This window comes from Melanotaenia boesemani, chromosome 21, assembly GCF_017639745.1.
Source record: "Melanotaenia boesemani isolate fMelBoe1 chromosome 21, fMelBoe1.pri, whole genome shotgun sequence".
Taxonomy (NCBI): Eukaryota; Metazoa; Chordata; class Actinopteri; order Atheriniformes; family Melanotaeniidae; genus Melanotaenia; species Melanotaenia boesemani.
In genome coordinates, this window is record NC_055702.1 from 12437626 (window position 1) to 12461205 (window position 23580).

General features: G+C 39.6%; 1 protein-coding gene across 2 annotated transcripts in view; it reads right to left on the reverse strand.

The window, feature by feature from the left end:
- LOC121632071 (adenosine kinase-like) overlaps positions 1-23580 on the reverse strand; it is a 120942-nt gene that overhangs the window by 33050 nt on the left and 64312 nt on the right. For both annotated transcript variants that reach the window (XM_041973240.1, XM_041973241.1), the window contains exon 7: positions 4588-4758. In XM_041973240.1, the coding sequence (XP_041829174.1) occupies positions 4588-4758 (171 nt within the window). The remainder of the gene's footprint in view (positions 1-4587; positions 4759-23580) is intronic.

The window sequence follows — 23580 nt, forward strand, 5'->3', positions numbered from 1 at the left end:
GATATATATATACACTTGTACACCCACTTCAGCCTGTCCTGGAAAAATCATTAGAGCACCACCCCTCACACGTATAAACACACACACAGACACTGCATGCAGATGGAGAAAAAGGGACTAAGAGCCAGAATGCCTGAGGGGCTTTTCATGACAATAACCTTCTGCAGTGCTTCTTGTATCCCACCACCTAGATCACGCAGAGGTGCTGAAGGATGGGTGGGAAAATACACAAGATCACCACACAAAATATTAGGCAAGGAACATTCATACAAAGTACAGAGGAGGAAGAAATCATTTTGCTCTCATGGCCCGGGGAGATGGCAGCTAAATGCTCTTTTAAAACAGCTTGAACACTGAAATGATGATGGCTCCTTTTGCCTCAGCAAAGCACATTAATACATAGCTGAATGCCATTTCCACCTTTGTTAAATGGCTCACCTATTGAGTATTCAATTACAAAGACTGTCTCTCATTTGGAAGAAGGGGCTGAGACCATATAAATACTCTCCCTCCCTCTGAGTGTGGAGCTGCAGACTGCATTGGACAGCAATGGAAGTCATGTGGAGCTCTACGTATGGGGGTGGTATATAATGTTAATGGCAGAAAAGCGAGGAGGTGGTTGGGCATTGGCTGTGGGGCAAAAAAAATTTAAGCTGTTTTATTGAGGAAGCACATTTTTTAACCATTTCCACAGATTAAAAAAAGGAGTCCAAGTAAATGAAATGATCTAAAATGAGAAAACCACGAATATTGGCTTTAAAAAAAAAATCATCACTCCGGGTGATTACCCCAGTACTACTTAAACATCCCATTTGTCTATGATACGTCTAAAATTCCCCAATACAAATCAGCTAGTAATGATCCAATCCTTTCCCCCACATTGTGTGGTTTATCTCATATGCTCAAATAGCAAAAGCAAATTGTGGCTAATTTTATCGGCGAATTCTACTGGCATGTGGTTTTTTCAGCGATAATGATTCCCCCATTCGGGCCTAATTAACTGCAGCCATTAAACTGAGGGAAATGTAATGCCGTGAGTTCCATGTCAGGTAGTCAGAGGAGGACAGCACGGGAGGACTCAATTAGGCTTGTGCTGTTCCCAGGTTATCACACGACATGTTTGCCAATTAAGTGAAGTAGCCTCTGATGTCTCTATGCCTCTGTCGGCACCATCTCAGAGGCCCTGACAACGTAGAAACGGTATTGCTCCCCAGACCTACACTCTGCCCCCTCCCCCCCACCACCAACACCAGTGAAGGAACAGACACTTCACTATGCCCCAAAAAGGCAGTAATTACAGGATGGACGGGAGACTGTTATATAAGCACAAGGCTGCCGATAGGCCAGGCGGGCCGGGCTTATGCCAGGTTTCAAACAAGTACCAGCAGGATCGAGTTATAGCAGAATTATCCAGGGTAGACTCAGTCAGAAACACAGACACATTTCCACTTCAGAAGAAAGCAAAAATAATAGAGGAAACCAAGAGTATCAACTTTTTTTTTTTAAGTCTGTGATGTTGCTTTATCTTTTTGGAATTTCAAGAAATCAAAAAGAGAATCGTAATGAGGTTAAATAAATTCCTAGCCTTGACAAATAATGCAGTACTTGACTGTCAAAACTATTAGTCACTTTCAAAACATGAGATCCTATAGCTGCTTTAAACATCTTTCCCCCAGTGAGTGAGGATAGCTCTGTATCGTGACTCAGTGAGTGTGGGAGAGGAAGGCAGAGACAGGCAGACACATTAGCCTTCCCTTATGGCACATTCTGCAAGGCAATAGGAGTCAGACTGCATGATGCTGACTGTCACTGACTTGTTATGAAAGCATTGCAGGCTGAGGCTTATCCATCACATTGGGGGGTGGAAGTTGGGGTGAGAGGACGGCTAGGCGGGCTGGAGGGGGTGAGTGTGGGAGAGGCAGCCCTGTTGCCTGTCACTCATCATGCACTGCTGCATGACCGCCAACCTTGCCTGGCTTGTGCACAATGGGAGGTCTGGGGCTTGACTGTATGAGCAGTCATTCCCTGCTCCCACCTCCTGACAGCCAAAACAGGGGGCGAAGGCCAAAAGGAGTCAAAACACACTGGACAGGCATTAGTCTTACACTGAGCCTTGAAGACCTCAATGCTTAAAGGGGTCGAGGAGTGAATATGTGCTCTGTTTCTCACTTTTACTTTGGTGTTCTAACCAGGTTCAGCCCCTAAGTGCAAGCCCTGACAGTCTCCAAAAGATAATCTCCCTCAACAAACATAGATTGCAATTATCCAAAGTCATTAAATGGTAATGACTGGAGGTGTGAGCAAACTTTTTAAGCAAACAGTTACAGTACCACCCACCTGAAAATACATAACGCCTGCAAAATGTGCACCACGGTTTACCAGAAAAAACTGTTCCTCACAGCAATTAGGGTGCAAGAGAGAGAGGTGCATATGTAAAAGGGAGGTCTTATGTTGGCTGTGGAAAGAAAAGAGGAAAAAGCTGAAGTCAGCAACAGCAATAAATCCTCAAATGCTGAGCCGTTTCTTCCAGTTCTGTCTTGGTCTGTGGACCCCATCTCTAACCTGAAGGCAGAGTTCTGTTAAGTAGCTTTAGCAGTGGGGAGGCGAGTACAGTCCAGTGAACATCCACTTCCCTCCCTCACTCCCCAAACTTGCAGTTCATCCAGGTGGTGTCTCAGAGTCAGGCTCATCTGGGCTGTTATAGGATACATCCCAGCACAACTGTAGTCTGTGACCAAAGCTTGACCTCCAACCAGTGACACACTTCCACAAAGCTGAGGAAAAATCAATAGCTCAACTGGCATGAAATGGTGACGAGACTGAGATGAATGATCACTAAGCTAATTCTATTAATCTCTTTATGAGGCAGTAATAAGTGAGAAATTTAATGGAGACTGAGAAGAACAATTAGTGGGATCAAACAGTGGGCAGAGAGTTTTGATTTAACTTAAACAAAGTGAAATTATATGGAAGTGAAATCAATCATATGCGTAAAGCACTCAGAGAGCTACCATTTTCACCAAATATGCACAATCCTCTAATTCTGTATCACTATTATACTTTTAGAAAGTATTTAATCTGTATCCTAAGTGTGTACAACCTTCAGATGGATTTTGACTGTACATAATTTTGGATCTTGTATCACAAAAACATTATAATCTGATGCAGCTAAGATATGAATACTAAACACATGACGAAGGACAATGAACTTTCTCAAGCTAAAAAAAACACACACATTCGTAACTGCTGAAATTATTTTTCCTAAATGTTTGCCAGAAATAAAATAATACCATGAGGATACAAAGAAAGATGATTGTGTCAAAAAGCAATGCTTAATATTCCTATATTAGTTTTAAGTGGCATAAATAAAGCAAATATCAAAGAAGACGGTGGGCAACCCAGTTAAGTTGATTTTTGTATGCTGAGGGGTTTTTGGATCAGTAAATGCACCAGTAATCCTAATAAATGAATTAATTTAAGAAATGCTTTACCTAATCTATGTTTTAGGAACACTTACTCTCAGATGCTTGACATGCACTTTGCTTTATCCTTTTTTGATCAATTTTGCACATAGTATGTTTAAAATTTATCTTATGTTGTGATATTTTTGTTTTTATTTTTATTCATTTATTTTTTCAACAAAACCCCCATTGATTATCATTTATCAGCCAAGAAAGACATTATTCTATTCTCCTGGAAAGTACCATACAAAGAAATTTTACATCATACCAAATAACGTCAACGTTAAGATTTCAAATGAGCCTGAAACAAATTTACCACTCTTAAAATAATATGGAATATATGCAAAATGTAAGCAATAACCTTTCTTGTCAATCTTATTCAAATCAATGCATAAAAAAAATACAAATAAAAATACATGAAATTCTAATTAGACTATTGTGCTAATAGAGTGGCATATCTTTCAATGATATATAGCTCAATTGTACTCTACAGTGCTTGTATAACATGCACTTTTCTTTAAGTTATTTTCTGCTGCTGACAATACCTCCTTACCACAGCAACACACTGTAAAAACTGGCACAAAGACAGGACACAAATCTCCATTGGACTGTGGAAGATTGTGACTGATGGCTCAAAGGGCAAAAATGTCTGTCATCTTTTTATCACAAACATAACTGTCTGCTACAGAGCTCTTCTCAGAAGTGGAGGCAGAAATATCCATGTGTAAATCCATGTTTTAAGTTTATAAACACAGGATATAAAACATGTACAAGTTAATAACTAGCTCTTATTTCTACACACTGTGAACATTGAACAGACGTATTGCAGATGATGCTGACATGTTTACATAGTGACTTTACTCTTGGACCAATCATTATTATTTTCCTATCAGTTTTAAGCATCAGCTTGACTGAAACTTCATCAAACAGTGATGGTGACAATTGTTACCAACGTAATGGGGATCACAGTGTCATTGCATTTAATCCTGTGGTTTATGCAAATTCGTTAACAATTTTGCAGCAATACATTCGAAAGCACACATGAACGCTTCATAACTAGAAGAAAGTGTCGGCATATAGAATAGCTGGCCTGACGAGCTCTGTGGACATGCTTTGCTTCACTCACCGTCTCATTGCCAAACAGGATGTCAACATAAGGCATAACCTTCATCAGCGGCTCCTTAAAGTACTGGCTGATGAATGGTGCTGAGAGGTTCATGCAGAAGATTTTGTTGTTTTCTGAAGCGTGCTTTGCCACCTTGAGGATTGACTCCGGGGACACAGTGAGGAAAAATCCCTAAAACAGAAATCCAAAGACAACAGTTTTCACTACATCAGGTTTTCAGCAGTTTGACTGACACAATTTGAATCAGACAAATAAATCATTACAGTACCACTTCACAGGGAGCATTATCTGAGTTTGACAGCACAACATGGGCCAGAATGGACTGAACTGTGACGGGCTCATATGAACTCAAAACCTTTAAACTGTTAATTTTGTGGGTTTTGGATTCTGACAAGGCAGTTTGGGAGTGATATAGCAAAAAATAACATTGGCCTGAAAGACCTGATAAAAAAGAAAATCAACAGCAGGGCTAACACTTATCGGAAATGGTTTCTTAGAGCATACACAGAGCAACAAAGTAGAGGAAAAAGAGCAGGAAAAATCCATCCGGGACAAAGCCTGTGGCTGGACTCCAAGGCTCGTATTGGAGGAAGCAACATGCACGTATCCGATGATAGGGTGAACAAAAGTCTTGTCTGGACTCTCCTTACTTGGAAACAAGAGAGGCAGGCTCACTCATTGTGTGAATGAATACAAATCAGGTAAGAAAACACCTTTGTGTTTCAGGTGGAAACCTGAAGCGAGACTCTCCTGCAAGCCACACAAAAACACTCCTCCTTTGATACTGATCTTCTTAACCTTGTTTTTCAGCGACAAGCTGCTCTGTAAAACCACTGTGTCACAATAGGGGCAAAGGGGAGGAGGGTAGGAAAGGAAAGTTTCAGCACAGTGAAGTACATTTAATCTCACTGAAAAGCTCCTATTGTGAAGTACAGTGCAGTTCTCATTAAAGCACTATGACATTTGCAGTAACAGAGAAGCGACCTCTGTGAAAAAGAAAAGGATATAATCCCAATGAATAGAGGGTGACTGTAGGTTCAATTAAATGTAAAATGCATTGCAATACAGCCATGCAAAGCAGGTGACTTCTTTATTATATATTCAAGGTGCCATTCACTCTTTGGATGGACATTCTGTTTCCTTTCGAAGGCTTGTATGTTTTCTTTTTGGATACGTCTTACCGTTAGGGTCCAGGTCAAGCCTGTGGCTGCAATGTCGCGGTACCATCTGTTGAAGACTAAAAAGGTGTTTTCAATGGGTCTGGGTGCACAAAAGGAACTCACTCTGGGCTAATGGCCCATCTCCAACCCTGACATTTTTCTTTTGCAGTGTGCCAATGTGTCAGAGGAAGGGGAGATTGTTCTCTGACACAAATGGTCTTTTTTGGTAGCAGAAAATAAACCGTCACGGTTACCGTAATGTTAACACTGATCAAAGACAGAGGGCTCGATCAAGTATCCTGAAGGGTGCTGAACTGTAAAAGCCATGCCACAGCTTCTCTAATCACACACTAGCTCCGTACAATTTACTTCTAACTGACGTAGCACAGCTGATACCTACACATTAAATTACTCAGTAACGAAAACTGATTTGGGGATGGATTATTTAAGCCCTTAAATTCTTTGTGCACATGCCCTGCATAAAATAATGCAGCAGAAATGGCTTAAAGCTGTTAAAATGAACAAAGAGATTTAAAAAGAGCACTAAAAGAGATACTATAATTTCTAAAACTTAACCATAAATCTCAGCTTCCTGCGGAAAACTGCATTAGTTCTAAACTACTATTGATCATATAAAATATGAAATGCACCTCATAGTTATTGTTTAATTTCTAACCATTATTAATGTTTAATACATGAGGCAGAAATGACAAACACCCTGCAAACTAACTCAAAAGAGAATCAATATAGTAAAACACAACTCTTTTCTCTTTCAGTGTACATTCTTATCTGTAATCTTCGAACTTGTTGGACACTCAAAAACAGTCCACTTTTCCTCGATTTCTGCATCTGCAGACAGTCATTCAGCAGGAATTTCGTTCATAAAAATAACACAGGCTATTTTTTCCCACCAGACTCCAAAAGCTGTGACTCAATTGGCTTGTGGGAGAAAAAAAACCGCAGTCCGGGCTATGTGATATTCCAGTTACCATCAGTACTCAGTGCTGTCTACGAAACAGGAGAAGTTAAGTCTTTAGTGCTGTGGTGCAGATCATGTATCAAGAGTACCAGATCCAGTTTCCCAGGTGTCAGAGAGCCCTGTGAAGTGGGGTGACTATCACATTTCCAGGTCAAGATGATCAAAGTGCTGGGTACACTTTGTACAATTTCCACCCAGCCAAAACACTCAATAAAGCATTTAGAAATGCATTTTCCTGGCAGACAATAACGCAGAACGACGTCTGGTCATGTCAAGTGGTCATTTGAGGGAAAAGTTGGAGAGTCAGAGCATTCATTTTCCATGTTTACCCAAAAAAAGAGGAGCAACTTCCACTTTACTCAGACAAAGAAAATGTCTAAATGCTACTTTGACATGAAATTAGTGGTAATCTAACCATAGGGAGCCTTAGGAATGGGCAGTTGCAAGCTTTTACACTTCCCCTTTCCTTGCATTGTATCAGTGTTTTCCCCAGGGCTGCTCACATCTGAAAAGCTGGGTGTGATGGATGGCATAGTGTCACCAGGCTTAAAATAAAAGTGGACATCTGAAGGGTAAAAATGATCTATTTTGGGAAGGGCATTTTCATTTGCACCAGCAGTACAGGTGGTCATGGAAAAGAAAAAGCTTTTCTTTTTTCTTTTCCAGGTCTATTTTAATTCGGGACGGATAAGGGGGAGTGTTCAAAGTAGTGTGTCATGTAGGTTTTGACACTTTCTATTACTCAGGAATGATGGAGGGAATTTAAACCATGGCTACCTCAGTGAAAAGAGTAATTATCTCTACTGCAATTGCTTTAAATGAAACCAAATCCCTAGATCGTAGGCAAGTTTATTTATGCAACCACAAATCAAATTTCTCTCAGGGGGCTCTCCAATATTTCTATGTTAATAATGAATGAAATGACACTGTATTATGTTGAAAGACCCCCTTATGGTGAGAAATACATCAAGAAAAATCCATTTCTCTAATTCTCAGCTCTAAAGAGCCTTCTTGTGACTTGCAGCTGATTTTACACAAAAAATCATCTTCTGTAGTGAACACATGTCTCCACCAAAAGTGGTACCAAAATTTCTTTTTCTATTTTACACTGACCCTAACCCAAATGTCTGTGCACACACAACTTGCGTAGGTTATGGACACATTAGGTACTAACAGACCCATTCAAATCCTTTTTTGACTCAAACAAAGATTGGTGGAAACTGATTTCCAAACTTACTTAGATATGGTGAAAAGTCTTTTGTTTTATTTATTTTTGTCTTTGCTTCTATCTCAGCCTGAGGCAGCTGCTGAAAACTTTCCAGACACCAAACAGATGACAAACAGTAGCTGGTGGTCACAGCTGATAAAGAAAACAGATATTTCCCTCAGGATTTAGTGGACAAAAATGAAATGGAAGATTACTTAATCTTTACTAAATGGCCAGAAATACAACTGAGGATAGCTACAGATGTTCATGATAGGATGTATAGTTGTAATCATGAGATGGTCATAAAAAATTTACTTTGGTGTAGTTGTAAATTTGAACAAGTGTAAATGCTGTCATCCAAAGAGTGAAGTGCATCTAACAAGCAGGCTGAGACACCCTTGAACAGGTGGGGGTTTGATCAGTTTCCAAACAAACCCTGTTCTCTGAAATATGAATTCAGCACAAACAAAACATACAACACTTGACTCTTTGATTAAATTTAATTATATCAGGAATTTTGTTCATTAAGGTTAGGAGAAGACACCAGAACAACTGCCTCCATCCAGCATTGTCACTTGTGTGCACAGCAGAATTTTTTTCGTTACCTTTTTATATATTTCAAATGTTTCCCCATTAAATCTCAGTTGGTAAAAATACCACAGTTAACACAAATCTCACCAGCACATTAGACCCAACACACAGCAGTGTTTTGGAATTTATTAAGTTCTGTCAATGAAATATATGTCAGAAAAGCTTCCCAGTAGAGATAAAACAATCTCAAAAGTAGATTGCAACTAAATATATATCAATCTTGGAGATAAGTATTAGACCAGGGTTGCCCAAGCCCGGTCCTTGAGACCTACTATCCTGCAACTTTTAGGTGCATCCCTTCTCCAACACACCCGAATCAAATGCCTGAATTCCCTCATCCGCATGTCATTCAGCTCTGCAGAGGCCTGGTAACGAGCCATTAATAATGATTCAGGTGTGTTGGAGCGAGGACTGGACTTGGGCACCCCTGCATTAGACATTTTCAGTTAATCCATGTCCAAAACTAGCTGGCACACTCCAGTCCACCAGTTAGCAGTAATGCACCTCTAAGCTTGTTGCTAACTGCCAAGAAAACCCAAAAAGGAAGGGGAAAAAAAAGGTCTGCCAGCGGACTGAAAAAAGAGAATGAGTGCAGCCAAACAGGGCCAGGAAATTGGGGGTGAGAGTGAAACTGAACTCATGTTATCTTCCCAAAGGGTCCTGCTGCATCAGTAAGATGGAAAAGGTAAGCAACATCCAAATACAATGTGCAAACTCTGTAACTGGCTTATTTGTTGAATATAACTAATCTATTTCTTCACCTGAAAAAGTTTCACCCCAGTGAATATATAAAGAAAGCATGACAATGTTGGCTGATGCCACTTAGTGCACCTGTTTTTCCAGAACAAGCATGAACAGAAAAGCATCATCCATGTATGTCCATGTAAAACGAACCAGGCCTAAATTTCTGCTCTGGTCCAGACCAATGTGTCCAGCCCAACAACAACCCAACAAAACCTTGTTCTAGCTGTTCGGCTTCAACTTATTTGGCACAATGTCACAGTAACTGACCACAAACTGCATCATTACTCTGAAATCCTTCTGGTTGATATCCATCTATCACCAAAGCTAAAGCAGTGATTTAAGTCCATATCAAATAAACTGTATTTACAGTGCATAAAATAAAATCATTAGTATGTGCACTCTGACTTTTAATACTGTAGGGAGAAATGCAACCATTTCAACACTTTTTAAAAACTTCAGTTTTAACAGAGGGGAGGCTAAAGTCTGCTGGGACCTTCGATTCAGGTAAGAAACACATAAACCACCACCAGAAGAGAAGTGGAAGAACCCTGAAAAGGAGCAACAGAGTAAGGACTCATCCGCTGGGACTGACACAAAGTAGTTCCCAATGGCAGATGGCAAACAGAAGCAACAGTAGAACATACATTTTTTACAACTTTGCTATTTATTTCAAGTGGTAAAATCCTTCTTGTTCGGGACAGCCCTGTGAGCTAACAAGCAGTGTTTCAAAGCTGTTCATAAGCCGACTAGGCCATGCATCCCTGTCATTACCATAGACAGCCCCCCATCATGCTCTCTGGTGCACCGGGTTCATTACACAGAATTAGATGTCACACAGATCAGAGCACACGTGATGCCACACACTGCTCTCCTCCTCTGTTATCTCTGTAAAGCACCGTTGCGAGGTGGATCGATAGCTGAGGTTTGGAGCTTCATTAGCTCAGTATGACTCCATCTCCATCAAGACACCTCTGGCTTGCAACGCTGGTGTTGCAAGATACATTTTACTCTTCTATCCTGAAGGTCCTGCTGTTTTACACACAAACACGCAGCCCTTCACACATTATTTGAGGGGGACGGGGGTTTTGGGGGCTGATGTGAATCTGTGTCATTCTCTGGCTCGATAAACAGGAAAAAGAAAGAGGACAAACAAACAGAGGTAAGTGATTAATGGTGTCACAAAGTGCCTTGAGTGGAGGGAAAAAATTACAAGGATGAAAAGAGCTCATTTGAGGCTTTTCATTTCAAAGGAAAATGAGTTGGAAAAAGTTACAAAGCAACTGGGATTTTTTTTTTTACAATGCTAATGATGTTTTGTTTGCATTGAAGCGGCCAGTTGGTTTCATTTGGAAACAAGTTTAATTAAACCAACAGAAAAGATAAATGTGTAACAAATGCACAACATGATTCAGCATTCACTGCACTTTCAGGATGTTTGATCCGGCTACAAGGCAATTCAGGCACACCGATAGCATCTGCCTCTTCTTCTTCTCTCTTCCATTAGGAATCATGTTCTGGTGAAGCTTATCAGACATCTAGGAATTCATCCGCTTCTTCTGTAGGGGTTGGAGGGAGGCCAGCTGCACTCTAAACAGAAGAGAGGGCCGTCCTTTTAAAAGGCCACTTGGAGATGAGGAAAGGGGGCTATCGTGTCAGCAAAGATCTCCAGGGCAACATAAATGTGCCACGAATGCTAGTTTTAACAACTGGGCAGAGCCATCACTTACTAACTGCTGCAGCCTTTTCCTTCTACAACATCTTCTATGGTTTAAATATTACCCAATTTTTAAGCTCGAGGATATTTTTCCCTCATGTCATGGCGGTCTCTTGCGCAGCATGTGAAAAATAGAGATGTGGCTCGAAGGTCACGATGGAAACCAAATACACCTGGTCAAAGTCATCTTAATCAGAGCACATAAAACAAGACATTAGAGCCAACTGCAGCAGCCCTCGAGGGGAGGGTGTGTCATACTACCAGCTTGCAATTTGCACAACCATCAGAGATTGTAATTACATTAACCTCAGAGACCCCTGCTTAAAAAAGTAATAGAGGTAACTTGAATGAGGATAGAAAAAAGGTTTTAACCCTACCTTGAGGTTAAGGTGTTGCTAGCATGACAACACTGGGAAAAAAAGTGGTTTGATATGAGGTGTATCGCACTACAAGTAATTCAAGATCAGAATCAGGGTCTCTTCAAAGGGCTGCATTTTGTGCTCCCGTTAAGTTTCTGCAGTTTCAAATATGTGTTGGCCGGGGGAAGAGGCCGGCCCGAGCAGGGGAGCGGGATGCCAAGGAATGTACTTAAGATCTAAAACAGACAAGACTTAGAGCCAAGAGCATCTAAAAGCCAATACTAATCCACAAAATAATTCACTGCATAGCACAAACTGTTCCTCCCTTACAGATACCATATGCTGCCTGAGTAAAAAGATGAAATAAAAGAAATTAAAACTATGTGTCATGAAAAACAACAACAAGCACCTCTTTTTATGCTTCGGCTCTAGATTTCTCCTCTCTTTGGTTCCTACTGTTGTTCTTTGCCTCCATCTTTGGGGGATTTGTTCTGAACTAAATGTTTGGTTTGCAGGGAGTTAAAATTTGTTAATGCACACACTCTCAAGTGTCCTTGTCTGTGACACTGCACTTCATTTGCATTTCAGTGTGAGCAGTTTTCTCTCCTTCAGTACCTCTGAAGAGGAATCTCTTTGGCTTTCAAAAACACACATAGTTTTAGTTTCTTACACAATTTGAGGACAGGATGGGAGATGGAAAGTAGAGATTGTTGGGTGTGGGGTTTTGGCTGGAAAAAGGGCTAAAAGTCCACAATGTGAAAACAGATGTCAGGACTTCAGAGTTGTCTCTCCTGAACTGGCTTGAAAGGACATTTTAATTTATGGGTCAGATGTATAAAGCAGAGATTCAGTGTCAGAGTGTCGACACCGCAGAGGGGTGTCTAGTTACAGTAACTCTGAAGTTGAGCGCAGACCAAACCAAATCTCCACAGACATTCCTGCTGCTGGGAAGTGAACATTTCCAAATGTGCCACTCTGTGGATGTAAATGAATTAGCGTACTTAACTTGAACGCTAAAAAGAGGAACTGAGGAGACAATCTTTCACTGTTCAGAGTTGCTCCGGTGAAAGCTAGCTCACCAGGTTGGAAAATTGCAGGTAATTGCTGAAGCAATTGAATCCAGTTTGGTTTTGGTTGAAAGACTAAAATAACAAAGCTCTGATTGCTGAAAAGACAAGGGCAGGGAAGCTGGGAGGCCCCGTTGCTAAGAGTTAATTTGATACATATTTCTCCCCCTTGAAACGTCTGAGGTACTGGCAAGAGACGACAAAAAAATGGAGTGAGAGGGAGGGCGAGACCCCCGCTCTCCCAGCAAATACTATCCATCTGCCATATTTCATTTAACCAGCATGAGAAGCTAAGGGAGCGCCCTTGCACAATATTGTGTGAAGGCTGTCAAACTCAATGCAGGAGCTCTGTGCCCGCTGCTCGAAGCTGAGGACACGAGGCCGCTTAAATTCAGTCTAATAATAACTTCTGACTGTGTGCTTAGCACCAGCCAAACAGGAGAACATGTGGCAGGAAAAGAACTCATAATTATTCATGCTTGCTTTAAAAAAATCATCTAACTGAAACTGTAATATGATGGCGCCCAGATGAAAACACCAACAGCTATCAACAGCTTTTTGAACAGTTTTTGCCTAATCACAAAATTTGAATTTAAAATGAGCCGAGAGAATAAAAAGTTGCAGCAGCTGCAAACAAAAATACCACACTTGGCAGAACATGCACATATTCATTGTGGTACATTTAAAGTAGCAGAACATTTTTTTGTTCTGCAGGACCATACTGATGTAGTTAAAGTTACTAAAGGGCCATACTTTAGAGAATTAAATTAACACATAATGCCAACAATCTCTCTTATACAGCATTTAAAAAATACACCATCAGAGAAAGTCTTGCTCTGTATCCTGAGCTTGTATGATGACATGTAACTAAATCTTGTTGCAGATGTGATGTGACTGCTTTGTAAAAATATGCTGCCTGAAAATTACGATTACCATTTCAGGGGTTTTTCTTCATTTACCATCTACTACTAGCTTATAGAATGGAAAGTTTGTTTGGTTTTTGAAAAGAAAATTAAAAAAAAGAGGAAAAAAAAACTCTTGATGTTGTACTCCTTCAACACAAGAAAAATCTCTTGGCATATCAAACACACAGTGCTGCCTTTGAACTGATACTTGTGTGAAAATTGGTTTTCATTTAAGGCCGTTGCAAGCCCATATGAGATGATCCAAGGGCTGTCTCTAGCCCTTAGGCCTTAGTTTGCCCATGTGTGCATTAATACAATGCACTATATTCATAGAAAAAACAAATCAAGTAAAGCAGTTCATCTCAGTCATATTATGTAATCTGTTAGCGTTAGCCTATTTGTGCCGGTGCTGGTTTTGTTTGGGATGGTATTAGGCAGCAAACTTTGGGCAGTGGGTGAGGAACGTGAGGAATATAAGGAAGGAACAGTGATGAGTTCAAATTACTGACACAGACTCACCCAGAAACCTTCATATAAGACCCATTAATGCAGCAGTTTTTGACTGTGTTGATGTTAATTTTGTAAGTTTGTCCCTTTTAGGAAAAACCAGAAAATTGTTTTATTTAATTGTGATTTTTTTTCTTAATAACAACATGACTGACTCTGCTTACTCAATAAAAATTCTGCCATCATTACGGTGCATTCAAGGGCCACTAGAAACTCTGAGTTTTAAATGTCTAAGAAGGACAGAAAACTCAAGGAAAACACCACAAGAAAATGGATTTTCGCATCTGTAATTGGAGTGGGGTTTCTGCTGAATGCAGCTCATAGAATAAGCAAAAGAAAAAAGTTTGTTTATTCATTTGAATCTTGATGTTGAAAATGATGTAATTTTGAGTCTCAACTACTAAGTTTGAAAATCCTACATGATATGCTTTTAAATCAACACTGAATATGTTTCTGACCTTAAAGCCCTGCGCTTCTGACTCGTTTTTAAGGGACATTGAGATTTATTATGCACATTCCTGAGGCTGGGAACACACATCCCAACTTTGCGTTCAAGCCCGGAGCACCAAGTGACAGCTGTTTACCACACTGCGCCACACGCTAGTAACTGGATATCAACATACTGGCTTACTTAGCCAAGAAACCAAACAGAAATCAAAGGAAGAGAGCAAATGAAAGAATGTGACAGAGCAAAAGAAAAGACAAGTCATCCTTGCACTGGTATGTACTGGCTGGAGAGAATTTAGGGAAGAGACAGGGATTAAAACAGATGCTGAATCTTCGTTAGGTGGAGCCAAAGTGCAAAGTGCCACTTAACTATTGCATCTGTGGTGTCAGCCATAATATGACATTCTTGGGTATATTCCACTGACTTTGTACTGTAAAACTTCCAGAAGAAGGGCCAGAAGTGAATCTGTCTGTCTGTTAAGTCTTGGAATTAGCATTTTTTCATCGTTTTTCCAGCAGATACCCCCCTGTCTGATCAATGTCCATGTCAACTGAACCACTTTGTATCAGAGGCTTTCTGTTCATTTGTAGTCTTTATACTCAAGCAGAGATTATCATCAACTTTTTCTAGCCTTTCAAAAGCTCCTCCAAAACACAAGAGCAGGCTATACCGCAATTAACAAGAGAAAACAAACATCTGTGGAATACCCTTTTAATTCTGATCACATGTATTTGCATTTAAATTGTTCATTTTGGCTGAATGCCTCTTAAAAAGAGAACATTCAAATGTGGTGTTACATTTTACAGACCTTCTATGATCAAAGGGATCAAACTAATGCTGCAAGTAATTATTAATTTCATTATCAATTAATTAGTTTGTGAAAAACAAAACGCATTCTGCCTTCTAACAAGGGAATGTTTTCCATTACATTACGATAAATAGCATGAGAAATTTGTCAGTGATTCATCTTTTGGTGGAAGTATTATTATTATTATAGTTTAATTAATAATTTAAAACTAACTTTCCTCTAAATTGTGTATCTGCTGACTTTAAAAGGATAAAAATCACACTGAGCTTACACCAAGGTCTCGGTATTATTAGACCTCTGTGACACGACATGCTTCCAACACTCAGCAATGCTATTGCTACACAACTAAAATCAAGCTCAGGAGAAATCAATTGCCTTGAGGCAAGAAGTGTGAACTTTCATACCCTAAGCCCAATTTCCTTGAAAGTTGCGGCTCTAAATCAAATCAAGCTGAGCCAATGCACCGTGGAATTATGCAAAAATTGACACTGCAACATAAAATGACAACCAGTGAGAAATACCGCCAAGGCTATGAAACTTCAGAGCTTGTTTATTCACTCCACGTCTATTTACCTACCCAGTGCTGTGATGATGCTACAAGTCAACTCTGATCATCTTTGTTTTTATTCAGGCACACAAGGGAGAGATATTGACTGCACACAGCCGAAGGCAGAAACTCAAGCATTTGAGAAAGTTTTCCGGTGCTCTAAATGGAAGAATGACTTACATGTTATGGTGCTTTGATTAAAAGAGGGTGTCAGTTTCTGCTAAAAGTTTAAGCTGCCTTTACAGTTCATTGCAGAGCGAAAAGTGCTTTGCTTTGTGTGCACGGCTAATCACAGCTGAGAGAAATACCTCTGCGGGGTAAAATCTTAGTCATCAAAAGCAAAAAAAAAAACAGCAGAAATTTAAAAACACTAAAGGAGCTTTTAACTTTTTCAAACTAAATGCACAATAATACCATTAAAAGTTGGCCACTGTTGTTGTACTTACTCTCTGTCTTTGGGTTTTTGCCAAACATACAGCTCTCCAGCCAATTTTCTCCAACAAGGTATGAAATATTACTACTGTAGTGTACCATCACTTTCTCCCTCTTCAGAAAAGTATCTCAGGCTATGATGGGGGGGAAAAAAACAACAGATAGTCATTCTTTTGCTTAAAACTTCAAACCTTCGGCTCAGCTGCTTCTGCTGGGTGTCAGGATCCTCTACTAAAAGTAACAGCGAAGAAACATGTTAGATGTTAAATTAAAATGGTTCAGAGGCATTTGCAGGCTGCTTGCCTTTGATAATTCTGAATGCACTGCATTCAATATTTTTTCTCTGCAGGACAAGATGACTAATTCAGATTATCAGAGATTTGTTTTGTACGAGGTACAAGGTCAGACCACAGTTATTTCCATTTTCAACTTGTATGATACAAGGTAGTTACAAATAAAAAATCTGATTATGTTTTTTTTACTTTTTTAATTTTGCATTTTGAACATCTATATCTTATCCACTGGGCCAGTCATTCATATCTGCAGCTTTTAGGGCACCTCTGACCATTTCTAAGAACCAGATAACTTTCAAAGAAAGACACATTAACAGAAGAATATCCATTACCCCGCATACAATCACACCTCTTAAAAAAGATGGATTTAATGGGTTTTTTTTAAAGCTACTATGAGTGAAGTGAGAACTTGATCCACCACTACTTTCAACTTTAACCCATTCAGAGTTAAGGCTTATTTGAAAACAGTCTTCTAAAACCTGAGGGGTTTCTGGAAAACTTAACTGTTCACTAAAGCTTTATTTCTCAGCTTCGGAAGAAATAAGATCAAAAAGGAAGAAGCTGCTCCAAGTCATAATGGGTTAAAAAAAATCTTAAAATATACCTCCAGACATTTATTAAACTCCCACATAATACATTGATCAAAAATAGATCATTCTTTAAGAAAATTTAGTTTTGGAGACTTAGAATGTCTTAAACTGACTTTCATACCTTTCCCTACTAAAGATGGTGCCTGGTTCTGTCAACATGCACATTTATGCCACCTTTTTCTCCCTCAATTGCCAGTCAGTGACTTATCAGTCATTTCTACTAAAACATTTTTTTTCAAACTACCTAATTTGGAAAAAGGCTTTCATTTTATTACCAGTGTTTAACTGATCTTGTTCCTCATTGCCTGTGCTGACAAGTCCCACGCAGCGGGCTGATGGGATTGGATACTTAGGTATTTTGTGGACAAAATAATGAATATCTGAATCTATGTTTTTCTCACTACAAGAGTTAATTGCTGATTTTCTACCTAAAAATAAACCAAATACCCAAGTTAAGATTGGAAAAAAAGAACTTGAATTTCATTGAAAGGGGTCTTTAAGTAATGTGCAAGTCAAACCTCAAATGAACAGAATCAGACTGAAATATAAGCTTTGTATTTGCATAATATAAGGAACAGCAGTGGATGGAAAAGAATATAAATTTACTTTTGTGGATTTGAGCTACATTCAGATGGAAACTTGACTACAGGTCTGATGTTTTCTCCTGCCACAATTTATCATCTCTCCAGTGAAGCGGAAGTTCAGTGGATGTTTAAGTCTTCATGTATGTCATGATTTATTCTTCAAGTCTGTTTCTGCTGCACTTTCTTATATTCTGCTTTTATTAATGCACCAATTTTTCCACCTCAGCAAAGTGGAAAACTTTTTTTTTTGCTATGTTTTGACTTTTTTTCCCCCAATTACTGTAGTTTCCACTCACAATGTGAATATGAATATGGATGTAAATGCACCTTCACACAAATTCTCTCTCTAAATAAATACTAATAGTTTCTCATGCAGAAGATTTAAAATATTTGCTCCATTTCTGATGGATGTCACTGAAAAGAAATTAGTAACCATTCTTCACAAGAAGGATGGACTTGCAATGTTTTTGCCACCAATTGACATTTTTAAGGCACGTCATACTGCACAGTGCTTTATGAAAGCAGACAAATGTAAATTTCAACAGAATAAAACCTCATATTTGTGATAACAATATTGCCTTTAAAGCAAACTGCTTTCAAATTTCCCTCGTTGGCTAAAGTATAGAAAATACCAGTCTCCTGCCTGATTTATCATGACAAGAGCCTCTCAGATGGACAGGAGAGTCAGCCCCGACTATTTTCTAAAATTTCAAGGTACTTGAGATTTATAAGTGGTGCAACCTAAATGAAACACGCGGGATGTGAAGTGCTATATAGAAAATGTGTGTATTATCTCTCAGTAATGCACTTGTAGTCGAGTGGAGCAGTTTTTGGTGACTGGAGATTTCTTCTTTCCAAAGACAAAGAAACATTAACAGAAATTTGGTATCTCACATGTCAGTCTGCTTGAAGAGTATCCATTACCTAATATACACCCACACTTCTTAGAGCTGAGCTGCAACATGAAAAATTACCACTTAAGGGAAAAATAAACGTATAAAGCTAGTCTGAGGAGCAGGAGGTGGAAGGTTGCCTTCTAATTGCTGGAGGGGAGAGGAACCATGTTAGAGTAAACAAAGTCTGATCGATGGTGGGGATTATATCAAGAAAGAGCCTTTGGCCTTTGGCCAAGATGAGCAAACACAGTGGTCTGTCTCTGCTACAGATGGAAAAAATAGCCAAGGCAAAAAGCTGGCGAGTTAAAAGCATTATATTTCACAGAGTTGGGGGAAGAGGGGGTTGGGGTAGATAGAGCATTGTACAATGCCAGAGATGACATGTAGTCAGCTATATCATGTCTTGGCTATTTGTATCAGACAGAAATGCCAGTAGATAAGAGAACAGTGTTGTGAGTTTGATGGAAGGCTGTTCCGACTGGAGGCTTAGCTTTAGGTTAGGCTATACTCCCATGGCGCTGCAGTGCTGTGTATGAAACCTCTCCATCACCACATGCACAAGTTCAACGCACTGTTAGCCGGTCACGGCCGGGGAGAAATGTATTCCGTGTACTCCCCAGCTTCAATGTGGCAATTGCAATTCACATAAGCCACTTAAGGAAATCTGCAGAGGGAGAGAAAAAGGAACAGAACTGAGAGAAGCTTACCAGTTACTGAAGCCTTTTAAACATAGAGGCTCGTCATCAGGCAGGGCTTCTTTTTTCTTTTTTTCCCCCAACAAGCCATGTAAATGGGTTCACTCTATTGCTTTTAAACCCTTGTAAAGGTATTAAGTCTCAAAATAACATAATTCATTACCTCTGAAACATGTTTGACTTGAAGATGTAATATGAGCCAAAGTGCTTTGGTCTTGGTTCCAAGGATGTTTGAAAAAAAGGAAAAAGAAGTAGGTATGTGTAAAATGCAAGCTATTCTGTCTAGGATGTCAGTGCAAACGGAAAAATAATGACTTTTGAATCTATTCAGCAATGCACTTCAATTTGTGATTTATATTAATAGCCTGAGTATTGCCTCCCCATATCCAACGAAGCTGTGTTCTGTTCAATTTTACCATAATATTCATGTCGATAAACAGGTGACGACTTGGAGAAAAGACTGATTATATTTGCTAATCCTCAAAGAAATTAGGCGAGATTGATGAATGCGTGCATACACTCCACACAAAGCCTTGGGAGTCTCTAAAAGCTGTTACCATGGTGGTATCCCATTAGAATAACAAACATTTCCCCTGGATGTTTAACATTGCTTCCCAGTGAGCACAGCCCTCCCCAAACCTCCCGTCTCTCCCTCTCTCTCAAGCACCTGCCTTCACATTTTCCACTTCTAAAATTCCACCACCAGCCGCCTGTAAAAAAAAAAAGAAAATGAAAAAAAAAAAGAAGGGTGAAATATGAAATGCAGTTATGAGGAAACTTGAGTGCCAAAAAAAAGGAGTTTTCTTCAAAACCGTAATAACTTTCCATGGGAATAGGGAGAAACTTAAAAAGAATAACACTTCCCCTTGATTTTCTACTCCTACCACTTTTTTAAGCAGGCACTGAATTTCCTGGAGTGATAAGGGCTTAGCCAATGTAATCCTCAGAGGACCCTTCTCTGGCATGCCAGGAATCAAGAAACCTTTCCCTCTCAAAAAGAAGAAGAAGAAAAAAAAAAGAAGAAGAAGAAAGTGAAAAAATACAGAGAGAAGGAGGCAACAGTAGGTCTAGGAACAAGGAGGTGAGGCAGCCGGCATGTCATCTCCAACACATGCTGGCGAATGCAAATTAGCATGTGTGGAAAGAGCAGCCGGACTCGCCTCAGCTGGATATCAACAGAGGAATATTGATACGACAATGCAAAGGGCTTCCCTTTCTCAGACAGCAGGGGCCACTGAGGATGAGTCTAATTGGCCTCATGCAAGGAAAGGGTGGAGTTGAATGGAGGGGGGCACCATAAATGTTTCACAAAGATTGATTCATTATCCGTTTGCTTGACAACCTGGGTGGGCCTCGTAAAAAGTGTACCATCTTGAACTGGTGGCGTGTAAGTCACTGGCACAGCGACAGATCAGGATATATCACCCCGACCTTTCACTTCAGATATTAAAATGAGAGCCTGAAACATGACTTGCCACACCGCAGGACTACTTCTCTTGCATTTCAAAAATAAGGGAGTAGCAGGGAAAGGCACTGATAGGTGACAGTGCAAGGGAAAACATTAATAATTTACGAATGTCTTCTCTGTCAGAATATGGCTTGCTATGATGTGCTGTGGTTTTTATCCCCTTACACCAGATGTCAAAGCTCACAGACAAGTGTGAGGCATAAATATTCTTTCGATTAAGGATATGCACAGTCTATGGTTATTTCACATGCATTGATATGAAAATAGACTTAAAAATTTTAACAAATAAAAACTATTTACTAACTCTACTACCTTCTGGTTTACATTACAGACCAATTAATGACTTCTGTATCATTATTATCACTTCCACGTCCAGCATACTGCAATAGTTTGCTACATGAGAGCTCACAAAATTTCTCTTCCATCTCCTCATGTGGTTAAACGAGACTTTTATATATATATATATATATATATATATATATATATATATATATATATATATATATATATATATATATCAGTGATAAAGCACAAATTATTCAATATCCCACAAAAATTTATCTGCCCATTAAAAAGGAACTGCCAGCTTCACAGACACTCAGAGCTGCTGCTGAAGATCACTGGCAGCCATTTAGGAGCCGTGAGAAAGGCAGTTGAGCATCTCAGCTCCTCTCTGGGTGGTTTGTTACATGTGGCTGACACATTTGCATCTTCAAAGATGCGCACAGACAAACTCAATATGTGTGAGAATGACTGTGCGGCATGTGGAAAACCCCAGTCCTTCGTCTGAAGAGGCTTTCTCCCCTTCTCAAAGACTGTGCAATGTTTTGAGGTCCTTTATCTGTCAAGCGGTTGCTTCAGCAGTGAGTTGTAAACAACTTGCTTGGACTGGATGCACAGGAAAAACAGTTGCTGAAATCAGTGCTGTGCAGTGCGCTCTGCACCAAACTGAATAGGCGCTGCAGGAAACTGCAAATCAGGAACCATTACACAGCAACAAATATGACAGGAACACTGCTGCATATTATTTGTGCTCCAAGAGTCATTCACTCTGTGTCTCTTCCAATGAGCGTGAACAATGCAAGCCAAGTGTGCATTGTGTTGCAGAGCAAGAGACTGTTCCTCTGAATTGGGGGTAAATTACAAAAGAGGCCTGTGCAAATTAGACGCGATAGCTTCATAATACGTCTGAAGTGTCAGATTCTCCAGAAACCTATCCCCAGGCTACACTTGCAGATCGACACTTTGAACTTTCAATTATTCCTGCCAAACCGCAGCAATCACCACGCTGTAAAACACTGATTCTAACATTACAAAACACCAATGGCTCAGTTGTAGGCAACAACAGGGTTACCAATTTTAAGCATTCCTCCAATGATATGACATACACAAAGAACACATAAATCTATCTAAATATAACAAAAGTTACGTATTTGTTTTTTCTTATAAATGCAAGCTTTCATTTAACATCTTGGAAGAAGATCAATATCTCTAAAGTGTTTGTTGTGGCTTTAATCCTACGAGACCATTTGTTACAGAAAGAAGAAAGATGACCAGAGGGAAACAGCTGCATTTCAAGAGGAACCATCCAGAACTGTGCTCCCTCCTGATACTCATTTTGGCAAGGGAATATGTTCAAGTGCTATCACAGTTCCATATGAATACTGCACAGAGAGAACTAATAAAAACACAAACACAAAACCCCAGCAGGATCTGGCATGTGTGCAGCTGCTGAGCAATTTCATATTACAATATGACCTCTTACTGAAGTATAATTCTGCACGCAAAGAAATAAATTACCTTTGCAATTTGGGACACCTCCAAAGGTGCTGCTGGGTGCCATTTGTCTGAGGTATGTTGCGAGATTGCAAGCTGGCAAGCTAAAAGAAAGGCCAAATCCCATGTGGGATGACCAGGTCGAACACTTTAGTTGAACCGGAAAAATGGACCACAACTGTTGAACTGAATAAAATGCTAAAAATAAAATGAACCCCAAGGGAGAAGCAGATAGAAAAAATGAACACAGACTAAAAGTTATTTACCCACAAGATTAAACATCTCTTCCTTGATTATGTCTTGTTTATATATCCCAATGATTAGTGAGGAACATGCATGAAATGTCTAGTTCACATGCATCAATATTGTCTCCTCAACTGTGCCTGCTACATAATTAATACGCACACTGACATGACATGGATATGATATGACAAGAGTATCAGAGGCAAAGAGTTAGAAAAAGAGCTGAGCGAATGCATTTTTCATGAGCTGCAGCGCTCCCCAGCCAAAGTTCTAGACATGATGTTTTAGTTTCAGATGTGAAAAAAGGGGCACGGAGGCCAAGACAACCAGGTGTGTGATTGCGTGAAAACAAACCTGGCATTTCATTTTTAACTGCAGTAATAACAATATGTCGACATTTTTGATCAAGACTGTCCTTCTTCCCAAAACGATCCCATGTGCCATGGGCTCATGCAGCCAAACAGGATGCGACCTCTAGTGGTGGTGGTAGCAACTGCATGTGCATGTGCAAGTTGAAAAATGGGGTTCTTGAAAGTATTATAATAATAATAATTAAAATAATACAACTTTGACTGTTTTCAAACACTAACCAAATATTTCAGTTACTCATTAAACCCAACCATAAGGCTACAAAAATTTGATTGTAGCATGTTATGTTCAAATGAAACCACAGCAACCAGCAAAATGGCATCATTAAAAGTGATAGTCACACTGTAGGAATATTATTATTTATGTATGTTTGAGTAAACTGTCGTCATGTTACTAAGTAAATGTTATTCAGAAAGGGAAAAAAAAAGTTTTCTTAATCGCACATCTCATGTTTGAAAACGGATAAATGACTCACAGACGTCCCATTCAATCCCCGATTGCCTCCTTATAAAGATTCTGTGTCTAAGAGAAGAATCTTGGAAATGGCATCTGCGCCGATGTGGAAACACCTATGTGAGTCGTGTTTCTCTCATGTCATTCTTAGGGGCGGT